This window comes from Marmota flaviventris, chromosome 5 (assembly GCF_047511675.1).
Source record: "Marmota flaviventris isolate mMarFla1 chromosome 5, mMarFla1.hap1, whole genome shotgun sequence".
In the NCBI taxonomy this organism is placed as follows: domain Eukaryota; kingdom Metazoa; phylum Chordata; class Mammalia; order Rodentia; family Sciuridae; genus Marmota; species Marmota flaviventris.
In genome coordinates this window covers 10272801-10300239 of record NC_092502.1, presented here as the reverse complement: position 1 = coordinate 10300239, position 27439 = coordinate 10272801, and the positions used below count along the sequence as shown (strand labels likewise).

Below are 27439 nucleotides of genomic sequence, written 5' to 3'. Positions count from 1 at the left end.
CAAGCCCACCATTGTCTCCCTCCCCCCATAGGCTGCCCCCTGTGCTGTACAAAACCAGGGTCAAGCTGCAGACGCCGGTCGGCCATCGCCACTTTCTCTTTCTGATTTATGTCTTAATTGGCACGTCATCACCAACGCACCCATGGGGTCCAGTGTGGGACTTCAAGCAGGTATAGAAAGTGACCTGGTCAGATCAGGATGCCCGGGGCGTCCCTCCCCCCAGCCGATCATCATTTCTTCCTCCTTACAGACATGTGCAACTGCCTGCCATCCAGCAGCCAGCCTGCAGGACACCAGGAGTGGGCTGCTGCCCGCTGCACCCCACCTGTCCACCACGCTGCCCGCCTGGTCAGCACTGGCCACCTCTCCACTCTGAGTCCAGCATTCCGAGCCGCCACGCGCACAGTATGCCACCAACTGTCCTCTGGAGCACAAACACCGTTGCCAATATCAGCTCAAGTAGCCGCAGCAGACTGCTCCACCCAAACGTCAGGACCACCGTCCGCCCGGCCAACCCCGCGGTGGCCACTCTCCTCTGGTCACACGGGATGTACCCCGAATCCTAAGATGTGACTGACGTGCTGCCCAAAGCGCTCCAAAGGCTTGAGCGGACCTGCATCCCCGAGTCCCAGCCAACACAACGTCCAGTCCACACCTAAAAGGGAGCTGGGTCCATCCCCTGGCTGTGCGTCCCCAGACTACGGGGCCCACGGTGACAGGGGCCATTATCCCCACTTTGCAGAAAAGGAAACCAAGGCTCAGGGGGTGACAGCCCTTGCCCGAGGCCAGTGGCTCAGCTGGGACCTGTGGGTACAGTGCCCAAGTCAGGGGCCTCTGGGGGTGAGGCTCCTGCAGGAGGCGCGGGGGCTTCTGCAGCCACTCGTGCTGGCCACAGGGACGTTCTGCAGGGACCCGACAGGCGGAGGCCAGCGCTGCTTACCAGCCCCAGACCTGGGGCTCCCGTCACCTCAAGGCCTCCAGGAAGGGGCTGCAGAAAGAGCTCCCCCACCCCAGGACAAGAGCCCAGAGACACAAAGCCCTGGCCCAGCGGGAGGCCACCTCCCTGGGGACAGAGGTTGTGCTAACATCAGGGGCTGCTGGGGGGCGGGGGGCTTTCCAGAAAGGACCAGGGGAGAGGCACAGCCTGGTCTCCCTCCAGGGTGCCCTCTGGGCCAGAGTGCCCTCAGCCACCTGACCTCCCCGTGGAGGCCCCGCCTTGTCCCTGGGAGGCTGATGGCCTTCCTGCCCTCTGGGGATCAGATCTGTTTACCCAGAGGGGACAGTAAGGACGAGCTGGAGCCCTAGGAAGCCCCGGCCTGCACCCACCCAGGCCAAGGGTATCTGGGGCCTTGGGGAGTTCACCTCTGTCCCCCCCTCTGAAGCCCAGTGACCAGCCAAAGTTGACCAGAACCAGCAGTGACAACAGTCACACTGGCCTCTTCCTGGGCGCCAGGCAGGGCCCAAGGGCTGGCCACACAGCACCGTCTCAGCGTGCAAACTACTATTTTGATTTACATTTTATAGCTCAAGATACTGAGGCTCAGAGGAGTGAAGTGACTTGCCCAAGGTCACACAGCAAATGAGTGGAGCTGGAGGACGCCCAGGACGGGTGCCAGGAGAATCCTGCTGAAGCCACTCTTCCACCAGGGCACCTTGTCCCCACCTCTCCCCACCCCTCCCTCATCTGGCCTCCGTGGACTTGGCGTCTGCCAGAGCAAATGAGCAAGGAGACACACAAGAGGGACAGGAGCTCTGAAGGAATGGACAGGGAGCTGTCAGCTAGTCAGAGTGGGGGACTCTGGGTGGAGGACCAGCAGCCTGGTCACAGGAGACTGGAGGCCAGAGGACCAGAAAGTGCAAAGGTCCTGAGGCAGGGAGGCAGTGATTCTCTGTTCCTCCTCCCCCTGCCCAGGCTGGTGGTTGGCTCTGGTCTCAGTGCAAGGACCCGCTCCCTCCTCCCTCTCTCCTCCCTGGAGCCGGTTCTGGCTTTAGAACAACCTGTTGGTGAGTGGGAACTCCGTGGCTCCAGGGGAAGGAAGAGGGTGCGCAGCAGAGAGGAAGCAGAAAGAGGAAGCGAGAGTGTGGAGGTGAGCAGAGGGCGTTTCCGCACACCTCCTGCTGTGCAGGCCCAGGGCGCCCCAGCCCAGACCCTGTGGTCCCAGCAGCCTGCGGTGGCCCAGGAGCACCCAGAGTCCCGCGATGCCCGCCCCTCCCCCACCACTTCCTCTGCCCGCCCCGCCCCGCCCCCACCACTTCCCCTGCAAGTGAGGCCACCAACACCCTCTCCCCCCACCCCCCGCTGGGCGGGCCAGGGAAGAAGGGTGGTGTCGGGGCACAGAAGCCAAGGCCACGGGAAGACATCACACTGAAGTGACCTGGGGCCCTCCTGCTCCCAGTCAGATATCTGGGTTCCAGGCCCAGGCCTGCCAAAAATCTGTGTGACGCCAAGCAAGTTACAGCCCCTCTGGGCCTCTGCTTCTCTTCCTGGGACAGGAGAGGGTGCAGGGTCAACAGATGAGAACCCGGAGAGTCCGTCCCTGGGGGGCGAGGGGGGGGCGGGACTCGGGACGGCACACAGTGGTGCTCAGTGAGGATCCTAAGAGCCAAGGCGTCCTGGGCTCTTCCAGTGTCCTGGACAAGGGGCCACCACAGGCTGTCTCAGGCTGGTGGCCTCGGCGCTCAGGTGTGGCCACTGCGACCCAGCCTTCACTCACGGAGCCCACCTGGGCCTGGGACGTGCTCTGCCCTCCCCCAGGTGTGCAGCCCTGGGCCAGCAGTTTTCCCCCTGATCACAGTCTGTCCCCTGGCCACAGAGGGCACCCGAGAACACACAGGCTGGCCCGCTCGGCTTAAGCAGGAAGGACGTGGTCACCTGAGGTCGAACCTGCCAGGTACCAACTCAGCTTGGACCTCAGGGCCTCTTGACTTGGCTGCTAGGTCTGAATGTCTCTGTCCCCTCAAACCCTCACGCTGACATTCTAGCCTCCAGGGTGATGGTTTTAGGAGCTGGGAGCTCTGGGGAGGTGACGAGGTCGTGAGGGTCACAGCCCCATGAAGGGGACTGGGGACCTTATAAACAAAGTGGGCCCAAGGGTGCTGGTTCTTCCCTTCCACCTGTGGGGACACAGCGAGAAGGGCCACCTCAGGGAAAGCAGGCCCCTGACACCAGATCTGAGGGAGCCGTGACCTGGGACTTGCCAGGTCCCAGAACCAGGGGAAGAAACCTCTCCTGTCGAGAGGCCATGTTCGGATCTGCAGCCTGAATGGACTGAGCCGGCCCCCAAATGCCATCTGAGGCCTGCCAGCACCCCAGGCCACACCCTGCTCCCAAGCCCACTGACCACGGGGTCAGGGTGGGCCAGGGGAGGGCAGCAAGACACTGAAGCCACCAGCCACGCGCCACTCCCGAGCCCCTGAAAGGGGGCGGCCAGACCCCCAAGTGCGTCAACTGTGCCACGGGAGGTTCCAGCCAGCCTGGAGAAGGGGCACCGCAACGCTGCCTTGCTGCAAGTCATCAGATGCCGAGATGACCACAGAGCGTCAGGTCCACTCTTCCCGTCTCCCCCCTTGGGTGAACAAGGGGCTCCTGCCGCATTTCCGTTGGACGGCGCAGGCCAGCGCAGTCCTGGGCTCCCGCGGGAAGCAGGCGGAGGGACCGGCCGGTCTGAGGCCTCCAGAGCTCACAGACATCTGGGCTTTTGTGCCATCTGTTCACGTTGGGTTTGGCCACCCCGAGGGTCACACCCCCAGTCCCCGGCCACACCAGGCGGAAGGGACGGCAGTCAGCAGCCCCAGGCTCCCTGATGGCCTCTCTCCTGGGCTGGCCTCCTCCTCTCACCCTCCTGTCCCCATTCCACCTGCCCAGCAGGGGAGGCCACCGTCTTCCTGCAGGGCCACCAGCTACCCCCTTGGTACCAGCCACTCATCTACCTCACCGCAGCTCGTGGGGGCCTGTTGATCCGCCCCACGGCACACATGGGGAGACTGAGGCTCTGAGACAGGCCATTCGCCTGCCGTCACACTGTCCCAGAGGGCCAGCTGGGACATGAACCACGGCCTACCTGGACAAGGCCTGCATCTCCGGGGCACACCCTGAGATGACCACAGCAGGCGGGGGCACCCACCAGTGGTTACCCACTAACCTCAAAGACAGAAAATAACTTTTTGTTGTTGTGTTTTTTGGTCCTGGGGATCAAACCAGGGGCACCTGACCACTGAGCTGCATCCCCAACCCTTTTTTATATTTTATTTAAAGGCAGAGAGTCTCACTGAGTTGCTTAGGGCCTTACTAAGTTGCTGAAGCTGGCTTCAAACTCGCGATCCTCCTGCCTCAGCCTCCCAAACCGCTGGGATGACAGGTGTGAGCCACCGCAAAAATAACTCTTAAAGAATCGCACCTGGACTAAACACGTACACATTTTTCTTGACAGTAGTTCCCTAAACGATGCAGCACAGCAGCCAGGGCTGAGCTGCAAACACCCAAGTCTCTGCCTTGCGGAGCAGCAGGAACCAGCCAGGGCCTCTGCTGTGTCACCAGTGTCACCAAGGGCATCAGCACTAGTGGTGTCTCCACTTCCTGGGTGGGGGCCAGGTGCTACCTGTGGCCCTCCTGAGCCCTGCTCAGCCCTGAGGGCACCTCCAGCTCAGAGACAGAATTAAGCAGAGGCTCTAAATAGGTTTCTGACTTGGGGACCAAACGGGCCAGGATGGGACCCAGATCCCAGTGAGCCCCAAATCTCTTCCCTTAACCACCAGCTTGTACTACTGCTCGCTACAGCAGCAGGGCCACCTGGGCTGCTCTGGGGACCATGGGGGACAGCCCTGGAACTTCTCCCAGGTCAGGTGACCTCATGAGACGGTGGTCGGGGACGGGGCTCGGGTTTGGGCTATCTAGCCCCCCACATCCTGGCCTACTTTGGAGCAAGCCAGAAAAATCTGCCCGAGTGGCAGGACTTGAACGGTCCCACTGGACTGCGGGTCAGCCCCAGCCCAGCGGACAGGCCTGCTCCCAGGAGGCGCAGGCCACCTGGGTCTTAGCACTGAGTCAGGAACACACTCACAATAGCATGGACTTGGGTTTAAAAATACTAGGCTGAGCGGAAGTAAGGTTACTGCCTGGGGCAGCTCTCTTTCCGGAGGAGGAGGGGAGGCTGGGGGAGGAGGGTGGAGGGAGAGGCTGGAGGAGGCTGGAGGAGTCCTTCTGCAGCCCCTGAGGAAGCGGAAGCCCAGGCTTCACCACCACCAGTCGGGTGGAGGTGAGAGGAGTGGGGGGGGAGGCCCCAAACACCCTCAACTCTCTGAACCTCCTCCATCTGATCCGGGCAGGGAGGACGGGATGTCACTTCCCTCTCCCAAAGCCAGCACACAGAGAGGGCACCTGCGGCCTGGGTCTCTGGGGGTCTGTGGGGATCCGGGATTGGCCCTCAGCAAGAGCAAGGGGCAAAGGGGACCTCTATTAATCTGTCACATTTCATTTTTTTTAAATCACCATCAGACAGGCATGCCCTTCGACCTGACAATTCCCTTCTGGGAGTCCAGCTGAAACATTACTTTAAAATGCAAGAAGAACTTTATAAACAAAGCTATTCATCAATATAGAGTCAGCTCTGCTAAAATGTTTCTTTTGAAAACGGCCACTGGAGAGTGATTTTACCCCAGTGCGTTGGAGTCCACTCACGCGCAATCTTATGTCAGCAAAAAACCCCAGGTAAACGCAAATGATCAGAGGATGGAGGCAGATGCAGCCTCAGAGGCCTGCACCTCCACCACCTGCCCCCCACCCCCGCGGGTCACACAGGCTTCACACCTTTCTTCCATGGCTTCCTGAGCCACAGGAAGCACCCCTGTCCTCAAGCAAGCGGCAGGTTAAGGTGCCATGCTTGCTGTTTACTTAAGTCCTATCCGCCTGGCTTGAGTGAAACTTGTTACTGTTTGGGGTTCTGATCTTTTCCTTTTTTAATGCACCACTGATTGAGTGTTTGAATGTCATGCCCTTGACCTCACAAGGCCTCTGGGTTTTACTGCAAGATTCGGCGGCGTAGCGCCACGCTTTCCAGAAAGGAGTGTGTGACTTAGGTAATATTGTGCGCAGCACAGGACGAGCATTTAATCCTTTTTAACTCAATGTTTAAAAATAAACAAATAAGTAAACATACTCCTGTAGTCCCAGCTACTCAGGAGGCTGAGGCAGGAGGGTCACCTGAGCCCAGGGGTTCAAGACCAGCCTGAGCTACACAACAAGACTCCATCTAAAAAGAAAAGTCCCGACCTGTGGCGTCCCAGAGGCAGAGGGCTCCTGTGGCGAGCCGGAGGCCCTGGGTTCCACTGAAAAATAAGTCCACAGTATTCGATGGAACTTGGGGTGATTTTCTTGGTATCCTCCCAGATTTGTCGAAGAACCTTTTAAACGTTTAAAGGTTAAAAAAAAAAAAAAAAAAAGACCAAAGCCAAAGTAATTTTTAAGAAGAAAAAAAAAAAAATCACCTTGGCCCACAGCTGACCCTTTTCACTCCCACCGGCTGCCTTGCCTGGCCTGGCCACCACCAGCACCTGGTTTGACCTCACCTGTTTCTGACCCCCGCCCACCGAGGGCAGCAGTTCCCACCTCACGTGACACACTCTCTCTTCCCCACCTGCAGCCCGAAGAGGCTTTTTTCCATGATGAGGACTCGGAAACCTCACAGCGTGGGAGAAATTATTTTTTGGAAATCGGCTGCCACCACATGAGATTTGGGTGGGAAGGACCTTGACCTTGTGCTAATCAATCCGCAGACAGATAAGAGTTTATCTGGGAGAAGAAACGGGCTCCACACCTTGGAGACTGCTCATGTGAAGAATCTCATCAAATAATCTGAAAGGAGTGTGTGACTTAGGTAATACTGTGCCCAGCACAGGACGAGCATTTAATCAAAAAACTGCCAGAGTTCTCCCTGGCAGTGGCGATGAACTTGACTTTCTGTAGGCTTGACAAGTCCCAGGCAGGCCTTCACCCCCGCCTCGGCTGTAGGGACAGCCACCTGCTGCGTCTAAGACAGGCTGGCCCTCTTCCCCAGGTCACAGCCAACTGTCAAGTCAAAATGGAATCTCTGGTCCCAGCCATAAAACCAAGACACAATTTCTGGCTTGTGATGCTACGGAGACCAGGTCACTGAACCTATGAAGTAGGCAAGCGTCGTGGTCCCCAATTAGAGGGTCACTGGTAAAATCAATACTGACTTCAGCCTCAGCTGTCAGGGGTTACGTGGACCGCACCCCTGCGGTGTAGGCAGCCTGGCCCAGGGAGCTCCGATCCACATGGGTCTTCCCTAGTTGGTGAATAAGCAAAAAGTGTACACTGACCGAGAGCCTTGGTTTTGGTCCCCTCCCCTCTAGGTCCCCGAATCCCCACACGTAAGACGAGGCTGAGTTAGAGCAGAGAATCACATGCTAGGCTGTTAGGGGACAGACAGATGAGGATGGCGGGAACACGAGGTTAAGGAGTAATTCCATAAAAGGGGCCCCCTGTGATGGCCCCTCATGCTTTCTTTTCCAAGAAGCAATTTACCTGCAGCCCTGCCTGGCCTATGTGGACAGGATATGCCACATTCCTCAGCAAACTACCTGTTAACCTCAGGAGAAATGCAGGCCCAGGACAATGTCGATGGGAGGAGCCCAGGAGACTTGGTGACCAGATCCTAAAACTCAGGGACATAAGGACAGTTCCTCCTAACTTCCTCCTAACCATAATCTGCAAAAATGCATGGTTAAGAATCCAATTAAAACTGATCAGCATGGGCCCAGGTGACCTAGAGTGGCCATAACGGTGCGGACTTAAAATTCTGATGTCACCCTGCCATCAGTCAGAACTCAAGAGGTGGACTTGGGCAGGACTCTCTGGAAACTTCTCTGGGATCCCTAATAAAACTGGAGCGCAGAAGAGGGACATTGTCCCTCTCCTCTCTGAGAGGACCCACTCTCTCCTTTGGGAGTGTCCCCTTACCTTTTTCCTATCCCTTCAATAAACCCATTCCTGTTCCTCTGAGCGACATGGCTGAAATCTTTCTGACTTGATCACAAGAATTGGGTTTGAAGAGGGGTCTTTGGCTGCCTCTGCTTCCCAGCAGGCCCCAGCTCTGTAACAAAGCCACGTTGATCATACAGCTGTGCGTCACAAGAGGACGGGGACATGTTCCAAGAAGTGCAGGGTCAGGTGAATTCGTCACTGAAAGAGCGTTATGCAGTGCGCTCACACAAACCTACGCAGCATGGCCCACTATAGTCCTCGGCCACAGGATACAGAGATCACAGCCTATTGCTCCCAGGGTCACGGTGAACAGCACAACCCAAGATTAAGTCAAGCACAAGAGGAAGTTCTGAAATCAGGAGACACTGGGTGGAGGCTCAGTGGTAGAGCCCTTGTCCTGCATGCACAAGGCCCTGGTTTGATTCCCAGTGGCACCAAAAAAAAAAAAAGAGAGAGAGAGAGAGATGCTGCAGGCTTAGGCCAGCTTATCAGGTCACACTCTTACAGTCAACTTTGCTTATCAGGAGGAAGGCACTCTAAAATGACGATAAAAACTATCCATAGTGAGTGCATAAGCCAGCAACAGCCCTTTATTATCAAGTCCTATTCACGGTACATCACAGCACGCCTTACAGCACGCCTTACCTTGATGCCGGTAGCAGCGCAGGTTTGCGTCACCAGCATCACCACAAACATGCAAGGAATTAGGCCCTATGACTTCACTAGGCCATAGGAATTTTTCAGCTCTGCCTGTGTGACTGCGGTTCCACGTTGGCCAAGACCTTGCTCTGCGGCTCGTGATGAGACAGACTAGCCAGGTGTACCATCAGCACAGGGCCCTCGCCATCTGGTTGCCCTAGTCTGAATTATGAGAAGATAGTGGGTACAGAGGTGGGGAAGGAGCTTTGGTACCACCAGCTCGCTTTGGGAAATGCAGTCATTTTAAAAAACGATCTCTGTGTTACAGGGACCCAGGAGGGGACAAAAAACTTGTGGGTCAGACAGGGTCCCCTGTATGAAGTTGCTGGAGTCACTGGGGAGTTTGAGCCGGCTACAGCAGGCGGAAATGACATCCGGAAAACAGGGGGCAGGTTTGCCAGCATGAAAGCAAAGTTCTGCATTTAGGTTCAGATGAAAATGAACCACATCAGGGCACAGGGGGCAGGGGAGCGGGAGGGCAGTGAACAGGAAGCTAAGAGAAAAACAGTCCTGGAGAGCCAGGAGTACGCGCCCGAACCACCAGCTGCACCTTCTGCAGGAGGCTGATGCCTAGGAGCTCACCAGGGTCCAAGCGCCCTCACAGTGTCCAGCACGCATCTGCAGGAGCAGGCTGAGCCCAAGACAACCAAGGACACGGGCATGGCATCAGGGAGACCGGCAGGGCCGAGGGGATGCCGCTGAAGAATAAAGAGTGCCCTGAGTGCTGGCAGGCAGAGAGGGGCAGCGGATGAGGGCAGTCTAAAAGTCACCCTGTCACACTGGGGCCTGCCTCTCCAACTCAGGACCTTTGCTCCAGTGGGGGTTTCCCAGCCCTGTAACAGGAAGTGCAGGCTCAGAAGGGAGGTGGTTACAAAAGAAGCACCCACGTGGGCCCTGGTTGGCCTCAAACCCTCCAGCACTCCAAGTCTCTGGAGCAGTGCCTCTCTGACATCGATTTGCTTAGGGATCATCAGGAATCTTCTGCATTTCTGAAGAGCTCCCCAGTGACGCTAATGCAGGTCTTCCAGGGACCACGCTTAGGTAATGAGGTTCCAGGCCAATTTCAAGTTACAGAGAGCTACGTCCTGGGGGTCCTAGAGAAACCCTCTCTGTGGCTCAGCTACTTGTGTAGCTTGGCCTCCAAGGAGAGTGACAGCTGGCTTGGGAAGGACTGGCCCTCCTGGAGATACACACCAGCTCAACAAGTGGGAGTCTCCCAATCCAAGTTTCCCTAGAGGATGATGGGTTGGGGTGGTGTGCATCTGTAGTCCCTGACACTTGGGAGGGTGCAGCAGGAGGAGCCTGAGCCCAGCAGCTGCAGACACGCCTGGCCCAGGAGGGAGGGAGGGAAATATATATATATATCCCCCAGGTGAAAGGAGATTAGGGGAAGGGAGAAGTCAAGCAGAAGTGTCTGGGTCCCCAAAAGAAATGGAGCACTCAGCATTGGCTCACAATGCAGAACCCAGACAAGTTCTGCTTGCCAACTCCATGAGATTTAATCAGCTCTGCCCCACCCACCCCTCCACAAAAGAGCCCTGCCCTGGTCTTCCTCCAGGCGAGAGGTAACTGCAGTCTGGAAGCCTCCCCAACTGTGACTCAGATGTACAAAATAAAATCTGTTCCCCGCAGCTAAGCAGGCACAGGACCCAGACCTCCCCCTCTGCCCTGCCCCAGCCCACCTTTCCAGTCTCATCTTCCATACTAGGGGCCACAATTTGCCCTCCCTGTCTCTGGCCCATCTTTAGGTGTCCCCAACTCAACCGTCCCAGGCACAGCCGAGTGTGTCCCCAGTGCCTAAGCATTCTGTGTGACGTCGCTTAACAAGTATGCCTCGCATCACAGTGTTTGGAGAGTGCCTCGGGTGGCCCTCACGGATGCTGAGATCCCATAACCGTCCCTTTGTCTCCCCCAGCAGCGCCGAGCACAGTGCCGGACGCCCAACGCACAGGAAGTGCTCAAAAACTGAGCTGGGGCGGGGGCGACAACAGTGCCCAGAGGGGGCGCCCAGCGAGCAAGGACTAGCAGTGAGAACGAGGTTCTCTCACAAACGCCAGGGTCACCCGGACAGGGGTCGGGCTCCCGGAGCTGAGGGCTGGGCAGTCCTCTGCGCCCTCCGGAGCCGTGGCGGGGCTAGCAGAAGTCAGCGCTCCTGCCTTCCGGAGCCGCGCCACGAGCCGGGCCCCCTCCTCCAGCGCCCTCACCTTGTAAACCTTGCCGAAGGCGCCGTCGCCCAGCTCGCCCACGATCTCCCACACCTCGTTGGGGTCCAGGTCCCGGCGGACGTGCTCATATTCGCGGGATTTTCTCTTCTCGAAGGTAGACAGGCGCAGGATGCGGCGGAAATTGGCAAAAGCCATGGCCGGGGCGCGCGGGCCGGGGGCGAGGTGGCGCGGGCGCGGGCTCGGGCTCTGGCTGTGGCTCCGGCGCCGCGAGGAGGAGGGATCGCAGGACGCAGCGGCGCTGGGGATCTCCCAGACCCGCCCTTCCCCGCAGCCTGCCGGGTCAAGTGCGCCCTGGGCAACGTCGCGGCGGGAGCACCCGGAACCGCGCAGGCGGCCGCGTCCCCGCCCCACTCTGTCCAGTCCCCTGGCCGCCTCCCGAGCGCCCGCCCCGCTGCGCCGCGCCCCACGCGCAGCCCAGATCGCGAGCTCCCTGACGCTTTCGGGGACCCGGCCCCACGCCCGCCCTCCCTGCCGGCTCCACCTGCTGCTCCCCGGCAGCGCCCCGAGACCCCCTAATTGGCTGCGGGCGCTCCCCGGCTCCGCCCGTCGCCGCAGGGCACTCTGGAAACTGTAGTCCCCGCGCACCGCCCGCGGGGAGCCACCGGCTGGACTTTGGAGAGCTTGGGGAACCACTAAGCGAGTCGGTCCCGGATCCGAGGGGCCAGCTGCACCGCGTAGCTCCCCAGAATTTTATGGGAGCACGAGGGACGGCCATCGAGTTGAAAGTTTTCGAGCGTCCACTGATCGTTGCCAGTGCCAAGAAGGTGACCACATCAGTTCATGGAATTCGCTTCGCCCTGCCAGGCTGTCCTGATCGTCCCCACTTTGCAGGTAGGGACGCCCGGTGGGCGAGGAAACACCCCAGGGCACGCACCGTGGCTGCCAGTCTGCCGCGGGTTTCTCAGCGCGGTGCTGCCTCCTAGTGCGCAAACGCTGCGCCCTTGCAGCCGCTGTCACGTCCGGGAGGCCGGGTGGTTCTCCGCTGGGTCCAGCTTCCCGGGGTTCCCCCCAACTCCCGCGCCCCACAAACCTGCCAGGTTCGAGGACTGGGAGCTCCATTGGATTTATTATCTCATGTTTCATGATTTCCTGTCTTACTTTTTGATAAATAAAAACTTTCTTACTTGTTTCCCAATTTAAATAAAAGATGAGCGCATTGCAGATGAAACCAAGGACCTCTTAGACCACCGTCGTCCTTGATCCTGGCGGTTGGACTCCCCGCACCGCGGCGGCTGCTACCTGCTTGTGACCTATAGACGATCACCTAAAATCAAATGCTTTCACCTAAATCTACTAACTGGGTTCCCGGGGGCGCGGTTTATCATGATATCCTTCCCTCGTGAACAGGTCTGAGTCTGCGAATGTCACATCCAGCAGCCCCCACCTCCGGGAAGCGTCCTCGTGGAGGTGGAGGTGCTTTCCCCCTTCTTGGTACTTGGAAAATATCCTTTGGGCAACGTAGGAGCAGCAAATTTGGAACGTTCCATTTGGAACGTCAACTAAAGACGCAGCAGTGCCGCTAATGCTTATGCAAAGGGTGCCCTGGCTAAATGTTGCCAAGCAGTTCAAAATGTTCCCACCACCACGTCGTGCTCAGAACTTTCAAGAGTCTTATCACTAAAAGGAGGAAATGCCACCCAAGACTGTTTCCACTGAGTGGAACAGGAACCAGCCCAAAGGTCAACCTTGGGTTTCAGACCATACGACCAGGTGTAGTGCGGGCAGAGGGCCATTCCCCCACTGGGAGATGGGGTCTGGGGAGGCTGAGGCTCAGAGAGCTCCCATCAGCCCGATAGCTGGGGTGGGGGTGGGGGTGCCACCGGGATTCATCCAAAAATATGCTAGGTGAAGGAAGATACCCCAAAGACTGCATTCTGTGACTGCATTAATATGAAATGTGTAGAGAAGGCCAAGTTCAGACAGACAGGAGATGGGTGCTTGCCAGGGACTGGGTATGAAACAGGAGTAACTTGTAAGTGGAGGAGAGGGATCTTGGGGTGATCAAATGTTCTTCTAAAACTGGATTATGGTGACAATTTCTCAACTTGGTAAGTCTGCCCCAATTATCTTCCTTTTTTTTTTTTTTTTTTTGTAAATGACTGGATTTTATGATATGCAAATTGTACCTCAAAATTTAAGGGAAAAGAGGTTCAACAGAATCAGAACGACTGCTTTGAAACAACTGATAACTTCTGTTAAGTAACCTGGGTGCCTTTGCCTTGCTAATCTGTCTTTTGTTAGAGGACCTCGCCTTGAACCCAGGATGAGTGAAGGAGAGAGCTGGACATTGTGTGTGTGTGTGTGTGTTCTTTTCCTCTGTTTTCTGCAACAACTGAAGCTAGGAATTATTTGATAAATATTGTTGTCATTTGCATATCTTTAATTACTAATGAGTGTCTTCTAGTGTTTTATTAGAGTATTATAATTATGTATAACATTTAGGTTCGTTTTGGCAAAATTACACATGCTAGGAATTTGATTATTTTTTTTGTGTGTGTGCTGGGGATTGAACCCAGGACCTTGTACATTTGAGGTGAGCACTCTACCAACTGAGCTATGTCCCCAGCCCAGGAATTTGATTTCAATCGCTATTTCTTCATAATTTTGTTAGATGTTTAAATTTCAGCTTGACTTGCTTGTTCAGAGCATATTAGATTTCCTGTCTTACTTTTTGATTGAAGGAATTGTTTTTAGATGCTCTTTTTGGGTTTAGACATTGCAAAGTCTTCTCCCAACCTCTCATCTATTACCTTTAGCCATAATGTCTACTGGTGAACAAAGATAAACTATATTGATGTTATCCAATCTATTTTTCTCCCATATGTTTTTCTGGAACTACTTCCTAGCTTTAATTTAAAATTATTATTTTTTTAATTTTTAAAAATCAACCTCACTGCAGCTTAATTTATGTTTAATAAAATGCACCTATTTAAAGCATAGTGTTCAGGCTGAGGCTATAGCTCGGTTGGTGGAGTACTTGCCCTGCATGAACAAGGCCCTGGGTTTAATCCCCAGCTCCACTAAATAAATAAATAAATAAATAAAGCATAGTGTTCATTGAGTTTTGACAAGTCTACAGGGACACCACGAATATGCTCTTTGGTGTCTAGCTTTTTTGTGTGTGGGTGCAATGCTAGGGATCAACCAGGGCCTCCCACATGCAAGGCAAGGCTCTATCACTGAGCCACATCCCAGGCCTCAGCATAATGCTTTTGAGAGTCAGCATGGTATTCAGTGTATAGGTGGTCCAGTCCTTTTCATTGCTAGGTAGTATTCCCTTTTGTGGATATACCATAATGTGAATCCACTCAGCTGTTGAGTTGTTTCATTCCTTGTTTATTTTGAATAAGTGGCTGTGAACATTTGCATGTGAGTCTGCATGGATATGTCAGGCTATAGGACACGCTGCTCTGAAATATGGCACGTTGGTGTTTGGAAAACAGCAGAGGCAGGAAGGTCACCTTCATCTGGCCCTTTCTCCCCAGAAGCAGGTCACAGAATCTTTGGGTGCCCTTTCCAGACCCAAAGGATAGGAGAGCTACCCAAAGGATAGGCAGTAAGGATGGAAGAGACTTTCCTTGCTGAGCTGCCCCAGGCATGGCCTGGCCGTCACGCCCCTGTAGGCCTGCAGTCACGTGTCTCTAGGGCTGTCCACTCTCCAAACCTAAGCCTAAAACCACACACGTTTACCTATTTCTTCCCGTCTTCGTTGGCTTAGGAAGACTCCCATATCCCATGAAGTGTACACCAAGTAACCTTTTGTCGTAGGGTCTCACCATGAACCCAGCGATGGATATTTCCCTACAGGTGGGTATTTCCATGGGTGTGCCTAGGAGTACCGTTGCCGGGTCCCATGTTAAGTGTATGGTTAATTTTGTAAGAAATTATCCAGCTAATTTGCAAAGTAGTGAACTCCTGCTCTGTCGGAATCGTGCTGTTTCCATCTCCAAAGGAGAGGTGGGGGGCTCCTGGGGCTCGGACAGCACTAGTCCTTTTAGTTTTGGCGATTCTAGTGAGCGTGTATTTGCATGGGGAAGCGCTTGTTGTGATTTAGGTATGATGTCCCCCAAAAGCTCAGGTGTGACATTGCAAGAAGGCTCGGAGGTGCAATGGTCAGACGGGGAGAGTGGATTAATCCCTGGTGGGGATCAGCCTCGTGGTGACCATGTCAGGTGGGTGTGCCGCTTCTGAAACCCTGATCTCCAAATAAACTTTTCCTCTTCAAAATCGCTCTTGCCAGTTCTTTGGGTCGGGGAGATGACAAATTGACTGACACTCTCCACCAGGACTCTCACTCACACTCTCCTGCTTCCCTCTCCAACACCAAACATTCTCGGTTCTCTGCAGACCCCAGCCGGGGGGTCCTGCAACCCAGTTCAGTTCTGCCACCATCTGCCTGGAGCTGACCCCAGCCTAAGCCACATTTCCAGTGACTGCGGGGCGTGGAAACCCTACCAAGTGATCCTGGGCTGGGCCAGGCTCAGAGGTGGAGCCTTGGCTGCTGTGCACAAGGCTCTGGCTCCGTCCCCAGCACAAAATGAATAAATGGAGTGTTTTTTACTGTAGCAGAAACATAACTGTCCCATGGCTGTGGTGGTGACCTCATCTCTGAAGGCTCCACCATCTCTGGCTTCTGCCGCTTCTTGATCACAGTGTGCTTGTTCCTTATGGGTTTAGTTTCCTTGAGAAATTATTTCTGGGGTCTCACTGGGCCCTTACAGAGAGGGCGTAGACCTACTGGGTGTGCACAGGCTTCCCTTCTGCACCACCGCTCTGGGAAACCATGATCCACGGACTCCTTCAGTGCTGCCGTGATTTCACTCTTAGAGCCGTCAGTTATTGGGGAGGAAGCTTGTCCCCACAGCCTGCTCCACCGTGTTGATGACATCAGACCTGCTTTGAAACAGTTTAGATTATTTGTTCTTTGATGATTGGATAAAACCGTCTGAGCCAGGTCTTTGCTCAGCACCTCTTTGAGCCTATCCGTTTGGTACCTGGTTACCGTTAGTGGTGGGTTAGGTTGAACTCCATCACGAGCCAGTCCTGGCAGAGTGACTCCTGTATCTCGCTCCTGCTGTCCAGTGTGGAAGCACCAGCCCTCTGTGGCCAGTGAGCACTTGGAGTGTAACTCATCTGCACTGAGGATTAAAGAAGTGCAAAACAGACACAGGATTTTAATTTCTAAAAAACATTGATTACAACTTGAAACATATTGGACACACTGGGTTAAATAAAATATTATTAAAAGTATTTTCACTTGTTTTAAATGTGGAAGATAGGGGGAAAATTGTTGTTTTTCCACCTTTTTTGCAGTACTGGCAATAGCACTCAAGCTGGACAAGTGCTGGACCATACCACTGAGCTACCTCCATCCCTAGCCCTTGCTATTTTGTTTATTTGCTGTCCTGGGGATTGAACCCAGGGCTTCGTGCATGCTAGGCAAGTGCTCTACCACTGAGCTACATTTCCAGCCCCTTTTTATTTAATTTTGAAACAGAGTCTTGATAAATTACCTAGGCTGGACTTGAACTTGACAATCCTCCTGCTTCAGCCTCCCAAGTAGCTGGGATTATAGGCATATACCACCACACCTGCTAGAAAAAAAAAATCAATTACACATGACTCAAACTTGTGGCTTATATTATACATTTATTGGATGAAGTTTCATAGTAAAAAGTTGTACATAATATTCTTATATGTATTTTAATATTTTTTATCATTAGTTGTTTCTTTTCATTCTTAATTTTTAAAATCTTCTTTGCCCTTTCTTATCACACTTGTAAAAGTTTGTCTCTTTTATTGGTCTTTTTCTGAAAGAGCTTTTATTCTAGATCTAACTACTAGTTTCATATAAAATGGGGATACAGAAGGATATGTTAATGCTCTGGGGATAAATGTGTAAAACCAGAATGTTCTCATCTACATGACAATCTGGACTCTTCAAGAAATAAACTGTAAGAGAAAGATGAAAGAGGAGAAAAGTAAAAAAAAGAACAAGAAAAACGAGAACAGAAGGAGCGTTGTAACTGACACATAGATCTGTTTAGGTTCCTGACTTAAATAATCACCTATTAAAACTTGGAATCAACAATTAAGACCATTTGAATGTCCCCTGGATATCTGATGCCATTTAGGAATGTTTCGTGTTCATTTTTTTAAAAATATGTATTTTCTAGATGTTGATGGACCTTTATTTTATTCATTTATTTATATTTGGAGCTGAGAATGGAACCCAGTGTCTCGCACAGGCCAGGTAAGGGCGCTACCGCTAAGCCCAGCCCGAGCCCTGCTTCTGTTCATTTTGTGTTCTGATAGTGGCCACCAGTTATGTTGAAAGATGAAGAAGTCCCTCTTTTTCAAATACATATTCAGACATTTACAGATGAGCTCTTCTGTCTGGGTTTTGCTTCAAAATAGCCCATCGGTGGTGGCAGAGCGAGACTGTCCTGGCTCTGATGGTCAGGTGGGCGCTGCCCACACCACTGGATATGCCTGGTGTGTCCATTATAAAAAATGAAAGCTGGGGACAGGGATGAGGTGTGGGGGAGGACGGGGTGGCTCAGTGGCGGTGCGCGTGCTTAGCCCCCGTGAGGCCCTGCGTCCCTCATCACCAGTGGAGAAACAGAAGGCCCGAGGCTAGCCGGGTGGCCTTCCTGTTCCCTCTCTGGCAGGACCTCCTGCTGAAGCCCTGCCCGCCGTCTCCCTTTTTCTGGTGGCTTCCTGCCTCTCATGCTCCTCTGACCTGCACTCTGGATACAAGTCCTTCCCTGGGCCTTATGTGACTGACAGCGTCCTGGGTCCCCCTGGTACTTGGTGTGGTTTTCTATGCCGTCCGGGCAGGAGGGCCAGCGCGGTGGCACAGCACACCTTTCCGAGGTGGCACATCGGCTGTGCTCTGCTAAGCAGCCCGATTCCCTCTCGGGAGGTTGTTTTAATGACAGACAGGTCATCGTGGTAACAAGAGAGTGGGGACAGTGATACCTAGAGCAGAGCCAGAGGTGGAAGGAGGCAGTTTATCCTCCTCGTCCTCGGGCGTGTCCCCTGCTGTGGCCAGACCTGCTCAGAGGCCCTGCCCAGCGTTCCAGTTCCGAGGCGGAACCCTCCATTCTGTTTCAGGCCGCCAGAGCCGCTGGCTGCAAGGGGCCGAGATGAAACTGAAACAAGGGTCCTTCCTGTGGTACCTCTACCTGGACAAGATATACTGCCTGCTGTCCCTGCGGAACGTGAAGGCGCTGGTGGAGTACTTCTACCTGCTGGACGTGCACCGCAGAAACACCTTGAATGGTCAGTGCCGCCCGCAGGCTCCCCCCCTGGCTGGTGGCTGATGCCCAGGCAAACTCAGAGCCAGGAACCGCTGAGCGAGCACTTGACCTCTTCCAGAGGACACACAGACAGGAATGGCCAACCGAGAGCTGAGACGGGTGGCCGTTTGTGGGGACCCGGGGAGCAGGCCGGGGGCAAGTCCACCCACTACTAACGGGTGGTCCACCCATCAGGCCGTGGTAGTTGGAAGCATCTGCTTCAAGGCTGCTACCTAGAAGTACAGGGGACCCCAGGCTGGGGCATACTCAGTGGCAGGGCACAGGAGTCCTGGGTTGGGTCCCCAGCGTGTGCGCACTCACCAAGGAGTCCACCTCAGAGGGGACCATGCTTAGCACAGTGTCTGATGCAGCTGGTGACTTAAGGAAGGGTCGTGGTTATTGTGAGTATTATTGGAGGCTGAGGCCCCTGTCAGCAAGACTCTCCTTCTAGCCTGTCCAGTGGGAGCTGGTGTCAGATGGTCAGGTGACCCTTCTGGTGCTGCTTGTGAGTAACTAGAGAACACTGAGGGTCCCAGTCCTGCCATCGAGCCCACGAACTAAGAGAGATCAATTAAAACACCTCAGGGTCTTTTTAGCATTGAGTAAAAAATCAGTTATCCCATCCTCGAGTGCACCCCAAACTCAAGAGACTGACATCATTCGTAAGAAGGGTGTCCCCCAGTTGAGATTTCCAAGAATTCATTTAATTTTAAAAAGCAAATGATAAAGGGGCTTGGGACTCGATGGAGAAGCAGGTGCCTAGCTAGCACAAGGCCCCAGGCCCCAGGCTGAATACAGCATGGCGGAAATAACAAAATCAAGAGAGAACAGCTTCTCCTCACAGCTTAGCGCCCAGCTCTGCCACTCAGCTGCCACCAGTCATCCTCGGGCTCCCCCTGACATAGCAGTTGAGGTTCGTATGTTGCCAAGTCTGCAGAGAAGGCAGCTGTGGGCTCCCTGGCTGTGCACGAGGCCCGAGGCAGAGACCCAGGGCTTTCTGACTCCATAGCCCACCTGGGTCTCTGGACCGTTTGCTGGGTGATCTGGTCTCCATAGTAACCAATCATGCCTGGAAGATACACACCTAAGGTCAAGCCACGAACACTTTGGCTTGAAAGGCTGAAGTCGTGACCCTAAAGCTCACCTGGGGTGCCAGGGTTGACCTGAGTCCTCGGAGCCTAGTGGCCAGAGTCAGCTGGTTTCAAAACTGCACTTATTAAGTAGCTATTAGGTCCTGCAGGAAACCTTTCCCAGGGAACAAGCACCCAACATCACCTTGGGCGGCTCCCTGCTGTTCAGACCTGGTGGGGCACGGAAAGGAGACCAGGAAGCCATAGAGACCCCCAGATCCTGACGTTGTGACGGTGGGTTCTCTGTGCTCTTAGCTTCAGTGGGACTCTAGATGACAAGGGAGGGCTCACATACTCATGGAACCAGGAGGTGGTTTCTTTTTTTTTTGGGGGGGGGGGGCTACTGGGGATTGAACTCAGGGCACTCGGCCACTGAGCCACGTCCTCAGCCCTATTTTGTATTTATTTAGAGACAGGGGCTCACTGAGTTGCTGAGCATCTCGGTTTTTGCTGAGGCTGGCTTTCAACTTGTGATCCTCCTGTCTCAGCCTCCCGAGCCGCTGGGATCACAGGTGTGTGTCACCGCACCTGGCTCAGGATGTGGTTTCTGTAACCAACAGGCAAGGGGGGATTACACGTTGACAGGTTCACGTGAAAATTCCTCATGGTGACTGTGGACAGCCACACACACTGCATACGTGAATGGCCCACTGTTAACCCATCCTGTGCTCCCCAGGACCCGGGGCCCAGGGGTGGCAAGGCATGTGGGGCCTCCTCTTGTGTCTACATCACAGTGATTTATCCTGACTGTCTGACAGAATGTGCCGCAGTCGGACTGCAGCAGAATAACTGGGGAGGGGGGGACGAGCAACTTGTGTAGATTGATACAGCAGGAGTGGGAGCCGTTTATTGTAGGACAGGAGGGGTATATATACATTCCACACAGCTTATCTTAATTAACATAAACTAGATACAGCAGTCAACCAATAAGGAACCTCCACACTTAATGGCTCACTGGCGTTACTTCGCAAACCACTCCCTCTGGCAAAATGCCAGGCGCCATCCTGACTTGTTTACAGACCCTAACAAGAATGTGCTTTAATTCATGCCCAGAAGATCCGGCTCCACTGTGAAGGGGCAAGGCTGGAGAGTCCCGTCCACCCCATGGGAAGCCCAGCTCTGTCACTCAGCTGCCATCAGTCACATCCCCTGGGAGTGCAGAAATGTGGATCCAGTCTTGCCCGTGTTTCCTGAGTCAGAATCTGTGGTGATAAGCCCCCAAGTGGCTGGATCGCCCGTTGAGGGGGTGGTGCCTGCTTCCCTGTAAGGCTGCGGGAGGTCACTGAGGTGTGGTGTTTTAAATGCCCTGCATGTCAGATGGCCACAAGTTCTGCTCCCTTCTCGTCCCAGCCAAACACGTCTGCTTATATATCCTTGAGGGTCATTGATACTTTTCTAGAAGAGGAATTTTTTAAGTTCCTCTGATTTTAATTATCTCAAAATAAAGGCCCAGGTAAAATATTAGCATCTCCCAGAGAGAATTAAACTGTCCTTCCCAGGTAGGAGCACACTGTGCCTGTGTGTGTGTGTGACCCTGCCTCCGTGCCAGGGACAGGGACTTCTGCAGCTCGGAGCACGTGACTGGGGTCAGCCCTGACCACAGTCTCCTTCTCCACGCCTCCGGGCCCAATGCTTGTCCACACAGCTCAAAAGAGCGTGGGCCTGAGGGGCTGTGGGAGGAACTGGGGAAGCCAGAACCAACATCCCATCATTCTCCTGCCCATCCAGCGGGCATCAGGCATCCCTGCCGTCCAGGAGGCTCCTAGCTGCTGGTGTTTGCAGCTGCTCTGGACCGACCCTCTCTTGACCACCCTTCACAGATGTGCTCTTCTTCCACTTCCTCTGCCACATCACCAACTTGAAATCGAGACAGATCAAGATGGTGTTCGACATGCTGGACTGGAACGCCATGGGCGAGATTGGCTTTGAGCAGTTCTACATGTTGGTTTGCATTCTGCTGTCACACCAGGCAAGTAGCGAGCGAGGCCGGCCCGGGGAGGCTGAGCTGGCCACTGCCTCCACCTGGCAGCTGCCTCCCCCGGGCCACAGGTAGCGCTTTATAGTTTTCCCTCCTTTCACTACAAACTAGAGGAAGGGAAAAGGAGGGGGTGTGACTTTAGCTCCTGGATGGTCTGTCCAGAACCTGCAGGTCTGTGCCATGCCACAGGCGGCCCTGCCCACCTGAGCCCTCCCACAACCCACCTCCCCCAACCTCGGCCCCACCCGTCTGCCCTCCTTGAGGGCTCTCCATCAGTGACCTCCAGTGCCCCGCCAGCCTTCTGCCCAGAGTTTTCTGCAGGACCAATGAAGCAAGGGGCTTCCTGGGAGGTCCATCTGCTCCTCGTCCAGTTCTGTGGACTTGCACCTTTCCACTCCTTGAAAGGGACCTCGTGTGGTCAGCCCCACCCCAGTGCCACCGTGTTCCCTGCGGTCTCCTGGGTGAGGCAGTGGGCTGCTGTAGCTGCAGGATGGCCAGCTGATGTCCCCTGCAGGGCACAGCCCCTCGCCTGCAGCCCTCCAGGGAAGGTGCCGACTGAACAAGCCCGGGGCTGCCAGGAGTGGAAGGCAGGCCAACTCGTCCCCGTCTTACATATTTCTCTCAAAACAGAACCATCTGGAAGAACAGTTCATGTACCGCCATTCGCGGCCTGTGTTTGACCTGCTAGATCTGGATGGGGACCTGAAGATCAGCCCCGACAACTTCTGCATGTACAGATTCCTCTTCAACATCGAGAAACAGGAGCTCAAAGAACTCTTCCACGACTTCGACATCACGGGCGACCACGTGAGGGCAGCGCCCTGTGCTGGGCTGCGTCTGGACCCCAGCCCTCCACGCACCTGGCCGGGCAGGGCAGGGGAGACTGCAGCCCAAGGCCTGGGCCGGGATCCGAAAATGGGGGGTAGGGGCACAGCTCCTGGAGGCAGGGATGGGCTCGTGCCACGTGGTGGACCTGGAAGCCCCCCTGCAATGTGAGAGTAAGCGTGTCACAGGGTGGCACTGGCTGGGAAAGGCTTATAGATCTGAACTAGCAGAAAGGGGGAATTCTAGGATGGGGTCCAAAGAGCGAAGTCCTAAGCAGGCCATGGTGGAGTCGATGAGGTTGAGGGGGGTCCCTGCTGGGCACACAGGGAAGCTGAGGTGGAAAAGGCTGGATCATGCTGGGAAGAGCCCTGGGGGCCGCCCAAGCATCTGCCCTTGACCCTTGTCCCCCTAAGAGTCCACAGAGGCGCTCTTCCTGGGCACTATTATCACACTACAACCATGTCCTAATCATTGCTCCTGAGTTTCCAAATTTCTAAATACGATAATAAGCCTATTGTCATGCTAGAAAGTAGCCAACCTTCCTGAAATAATTTCTTTTTTTTTCTCCCAACTGAAGCGTCTTAATTACAAGGAATTTAAGCTATATACAATCTTCTCCACGGACAAATCCCAGAATAAAGGGAAGGAGAAAAAGAACTTGAAATTGAAATCCACGCTAATGAAGAAAGTGTTCCAACAAGTTGGCATGAGCCATAAGAGTCTCTTGGAAAAAATGAGATCCAGAAGTAGAGAATATCATTAAAACGACAGTTGTCACATGTCTAAGAATAAATATGAGCATTCACACAGGCCTTGCTGTCCACTTCCATACACGGAGGGTCCAGGTGAACTCTGCTCAGTTGGCAGGATTGGCAGTTCTGGGGTGCCAGGACAGAGCCCGGGGCCGTGCACCCCAACTAGCGGCAGCCCAACCTCAAGTTACTGTCCTTCTGCTGACAGGGCTGCTCTTGAGGTCAGCTCTGCTCACTAGGGCCCCGTGTATGTGTCCAGGGTGACCAACACTTCCTGGAGCCAGGCGGCTGCAGGGCGAAGCTCCCCTGATCTCTGCTGCCAGGTCCAACCCTCACACCTCTACTCTCTCCTTCCTTAGGCCTAGACCCCTGGATGCCAGGCTGCACACTGGCCAGGGGTGACGTGCCTCCGTGTCAAGAGTTGGCTCTAAGGACATGGAGGCTGTCTTGTTCTTTTCTTTCTTTCTGAGACAGGGTCTCAGTATGTTATGCAGGCTGGTCTCCAACTCCTGGACTCCAGGGATCCTCCGGCCAGCTGTGTTCTCAGAACCTGAACTACTCTCTGATGAGTTAGTTGTTGACTAGAGTAATCATGGCGTGCCCTGTATACTTTTAATTCTTGTGTAATTAACGCTTTGAGTAATTTGAAAGTATTTTTGGCATTAGGCTTGTGACACCTCCCTGGCTGACTGGATCATGACTTTAGTAATGGCAGCTGTCTATAATATGCTTGCTATGGGGTGAGCAGTGACTTACATGACCTACGTAATTTTTTTCCGGTACTGGGGATTGAACCCCCTAGGGTGCTCTATCACTGAGCTACATCCCCAGCACTTTTAAAATTCTGAGACAGGAGCTTGCTAAATTGCCCACACTGCCCTTGAACTTGAGATCCTCTTGCCTCATCCTTCCAGATAGCTGGGATTACTGGCCAGGCCACCATGCTGGCTTTGTTTAGCCTTTAAACCCTGTCAATCAGGTGTCACTACCATCAATTTATAGATGAGGAAATTGAGGCCTAGAGATTAAGACCCTTACCCAAGAACACATGGCTCATGCTGGCAGAGCCAGGGCTCAAATTCAAGGTCAACTAAGTCAGCCTGTCTTACCAGCAGGGATCTCAGTAACTCACTTCCTTTTAGCAGATTCTGTTTAAGTTTAAAGCTAGCAACTCATTGGGTCAGAAATCTCACCTGCTTAATGTTAATTACAACTCTTACCACAAATCTCTGAGGAACAAGTTTTGGGAGTGAAGAAATATAGGTCGTTTACTATAAACCAAGGATTTCTTATGGACACATTAAGTAATGCTGACCTGAAGGCCAGTTCAAGCAGTTCCATCATGGAAGGTCAAGTTGGATCACAAGGTGTCAGGATTAACTGGCAAGAACACTGCCCGCTGGAGACTGTCATCATTCCTCCATCAAACTGGTACTAGGAACTGTTAATTTCTGTGAATCCTCTCCATATTTCCTCTATTAGACATGGTTTTCTTATTAATTTTTTTTTTAGTTATAGATGGTCATGATGCCTTTATTTATTTTAGGTGGTGCTGAGGATCGAACCCCGTGCTTCACACATGCGAGGCACCACTGAGCCCCAGTCCCAGCCCTAGAAAGGGGGTTTTGATAACATACCTGTGACCACGCTCAATGTCATTGTCAGCAAAAAAGATCTTCTCTCTTTCCCGCAATGGTACCATAAAAACTGGATGGAACTAGCATAAAAAAACCTACCAGCTGCAGTCACATCTGTTTCCCACATAGAGACAACAGCATCTCTCTCCTGGAGTTGTTAACACCCAAAAGATGCACTGCCTCACAGCAGCGCCTTCCTTCCTCTGACCCGAGGTCCATCCGTGCCTCATCACCTCCCAAGGCCAACAGCTGCACCCCGCCCTGCTCCCCAGCTTCTCGCTCCCCAGCCCTCGCCCCCCACTTCTCGCTCCCCAGCTCCTCGCCCCTGCACGCATAGCCCTCTAGCTCCGCCCCTTCTGGGGCAGCCTCCATGGCTTTTGCCACCAGACAGCCCAGGAGCTAGGTGTGGTTTGGGGGAAGAAACTGAAGTATGAGTTTCTCTTCCACCTTCCAGGGACGGTCCTGAGGTGCAGAAAGATCCATGGGCTGTGATTTTTCAGACGTGGCCACTAAGGCCACCAAAATACTGAGTCCTTTGTTTCAGAAAGGGGCAGGGAGGTTTTTAGCTTGAGTCCATCCCATTTATTGATTCTTGATTTTATTTCTTGCGCTATAGGAATCTTATTAAGGAAGTCAGGGCCTAATCTGACGTGATGAAGATTTGGGCTACTTTCTCTTCTATTAGGCGCAGGGTCTCTGGTTTAATTCCTAGGTCCTTGACCCACTTTGAGTCGAGTTTTGGGCATGGTGAGAGATAGGGGTTTATCTTGTTGCATTTGGATTTCCAGTTTTCCCAGCACCACTTGTTGAAGAGGCTGTCCTTTCTCCAATATACATTTTTGGTATCTTTGTCTAGTGTAACTGTATCTATGTAGGTTGGTCTCTGTGTCCTCTATTCTACACCATTAGTCTACCAGTCTATTTTGGTGGCAATACCATGCTGTTCTTGTTACTATTGCTCTGTAGTATAGTTGAAGGTCTGGTATAGTGATGCCACCTGCTTCACTCTTCTTGCTAAGGATTGCTTTAGCTATTCTGGGTCTCTTATTTTTCCAGATGAATTTCATGAATGCTTTTTCTAAGAAATCATCAGTGAGGTGAAGAGAGAACCTACAGAATAAGAGCAGATTTTTACCATATGCACATCAGATAGAGCACTAATATCTAGGATATATAAAGAACTCCAGAATCTTAACACCAAAAAACCAAATAACTCAATCAATAAATGGGCCAAGGAACTGAATAGGCACTTCCCAGAAGATGATATACAATCAATTAACAAATATATGAAAAATGTTCAACCTTTCTAGCAATTAGAGAAATGCAAATCAAAACTACTCTAAGATTTCATCTCACTCCAGTCAGAATGGCAGCTATTATGAAGACAAACAACAATAAGTGTTGGAGAGGATGTGGGGAAAAAGGTACACTCATACATTGCTGGTGGGACTGCAAATTGGTGCAGCCAATATGGAAAGCAATATGAAGATTCCTTGGAAAACTTGGAATGGAGCCACCATTTGACCCAGCTATCCCACTCCCTGGTCTAAACCCAAAGGACTTAAAAACAGCATACTACAGGGACACAGCCACATCAATGTTTATAGCAGCACAATTCACAATAGCTAAACTGTGGAATCAACCTAGATGCCCTCCAGTAAATGAATGGATAAAGAAACTGTGGTGTGTATGTATGTATGTGTGTGTACACACACACACACACACACACACACACACACTGGAATATTACTCAGCATTAAAAGAAAATAAAATCATGGCATTTACAGGTAAATGGACAGAGTTGAAGAATATTGTGTTAAGTGAAGTAAGCCAATCCCCAAAAAACAAATGCCAAATGTTTTCTCTGATGAGGATGCTGATCCATAATAGGGGGCGGGGGGGACATGGGAGGAATGGAGGAACTTTAAAAAGGGCAAAGGGGAGGGACGAGAAGGGGGGATGGGGGATAGGAAAGATGGTGAAATGAGATGGATGTCATTATCCTAAGTTCATGTATGAAGACATGAATGGTGTGACTCTACTTTGTGTACAACCAGAGACATGAAGAATTGTGCTCCATATGTGTACTATGAATTGAAATGCACTTTGCTGTCATATGTAACAAATTAGAACAAATAAATACACTTTAAAAAAGAAAAGAAAAAAAGGGGGAGAGAGGCAAGAATGAGTCAAAGATAGGAAGCATAATTCTTAAAGACGAGCTTTCCCCTCTTACCTGGAAATCAGGGTGGCTACAAAATCTAGTGTGAATTGGCTCAGATTTTCAAAATCTTCCTTTTAAAAGCATCTCCATAAATGGGATGGATATAGAATGGTATCAGAAAAATGCATTTATCTCTAATGGGTCCAAACTGAAATTCGGTATAAAAATGAAAATTTAAATGCACCAGTAAAGTGACACTCCTTTGTGACTAGGTGTACAAAGAAAACAGCCTATCAATACCAACTTTAGGTACTTTTTTTCTCATTTATATTATGTGACTTAGAACATTTTTCAGATGTGCATATAGACCTGGGAGTGCAGCTCAGGGTAGAGGGAGTACCTTGGCATGCGCAAGGACCCAGTTTCAATCCCTAGCACTGCAAAAAAAAAAATAAAGTCTATGTAGATCGTTTGAGTTAATAAACTGAGTGTAGATTAAGTTAATAAATGGAGTTTCCACAGTCGAGTTGGAATTTCTTGGTCACATGTATGTTCCAGGGTGTGGTCCATCCATGGAGGGACAGGGACAGCAGACCTGATAGATGTGGACACAGCTACCTTTTCAGCCCAGGGCCCTGGACAGGCTCCTCTGTGATCTGTACCAGCCATAAGTATGGAATTCTGAAGGGAGCTAAGGCAGCTATGCCACCCTCCACTAGCGCTCAG

The 27439-nt window shown here is 52.8% G+C and overlaps 2 protein-coding genes and 1 non-coding gene across 6 annotated transcripts in view; 1 reads left to right on the top strand and 2 right to left on the bottom strand.

Moving 5' to 3' along the window:
* Nucleotides 1–11249, bottom strand: part of Stk10 (serine/threonine kinase 10) — a 108185-nt gene extending 96936 nt beyond the window's left edge. The window contains exon 1 of the mRNA XM_027938732.2: nucleotides 10906–11249. Coding sequence (XP_027794533.1) covers nucleotides 10906–11061 — 156 coding nt within the window. The 5' untranslated portion in view covers nucleotides 11062–11249. The remainder of the gene's footprint in view (nucleotides 1–10905) is intronic.
* Nucleotides 11250–11336: 87 nt separating this feature from the next.
* On the top strand, nucleotides 11337–26345 carry Efcab9 (EF-hand calcium binding domain 9). Of its 4 annotated transcripts, XM_027938734.2 has the most exons (5): nucleotides 11337–11757; nucleotides 18043–18210; nucleotides 21178–21326; nucleotides 21966–22142; nucleotides 22738–26345. In XM_027938734.2, the coding sequence occupies exons 1-5, from the start codon at nucleotides 11619–11621 to the stop codon at nucleotides 22921–22923; spliced, it is 819 nt and encodes a 272-aa protein (XP_027794535.2). In that variant the 5' UTR covers nucleotides 11337–11618; the 3' UTR covers nucleotides 22924–26345. The 4 variants fall into 4 exon arrangements, with proteins under 4 accessions (XP_027794535.2, XP_071468089.1, XP_071468091.1 ...); XM_071611988.1 differs by having other exon boundaries at nucleotides 21966–22826; XM_071611990.1 differs by lacking the exon at nucleotides 11337–11757 and adding an exon at nucleotides 12274–15098 and having other exon boundaries at nucleotides 21966–22826.
* Nucleotides 16325–16398, bottom strand: Trnaa-agc (transfer RNA alanine (anticodon AGC)). The gene has a single exon. It is a non-coding gene; the product is annotated as a tRNA-Ala (tRNA).
* Nucleotides 26346–27439: the final 1094 nt, after the last annotated feature.

Coding starts and splice junctions, on each gene's coding strand:
- Efcab9 (XM_071611988.1), top strand. CDS start 11,619: ATGGGAGCACGAGGGACGGCCATCGAGTTGAAAGTTTTCGAGCGTCCA. Junction 18,211..21,177: donor CCGCAGAAACACCTTGAATG/GTCAGTGCCGCC, acceptor CACCCTTCACAG/ATGTGCTCTTCTTCCACTTC. Junction 21,327..21,965: donor GCATTCTGCTGTCACACCAG/GCAAGTAGCGAG, acceptor CTCTCAAAACAG/AACCATCTGGAAGAACAGTT.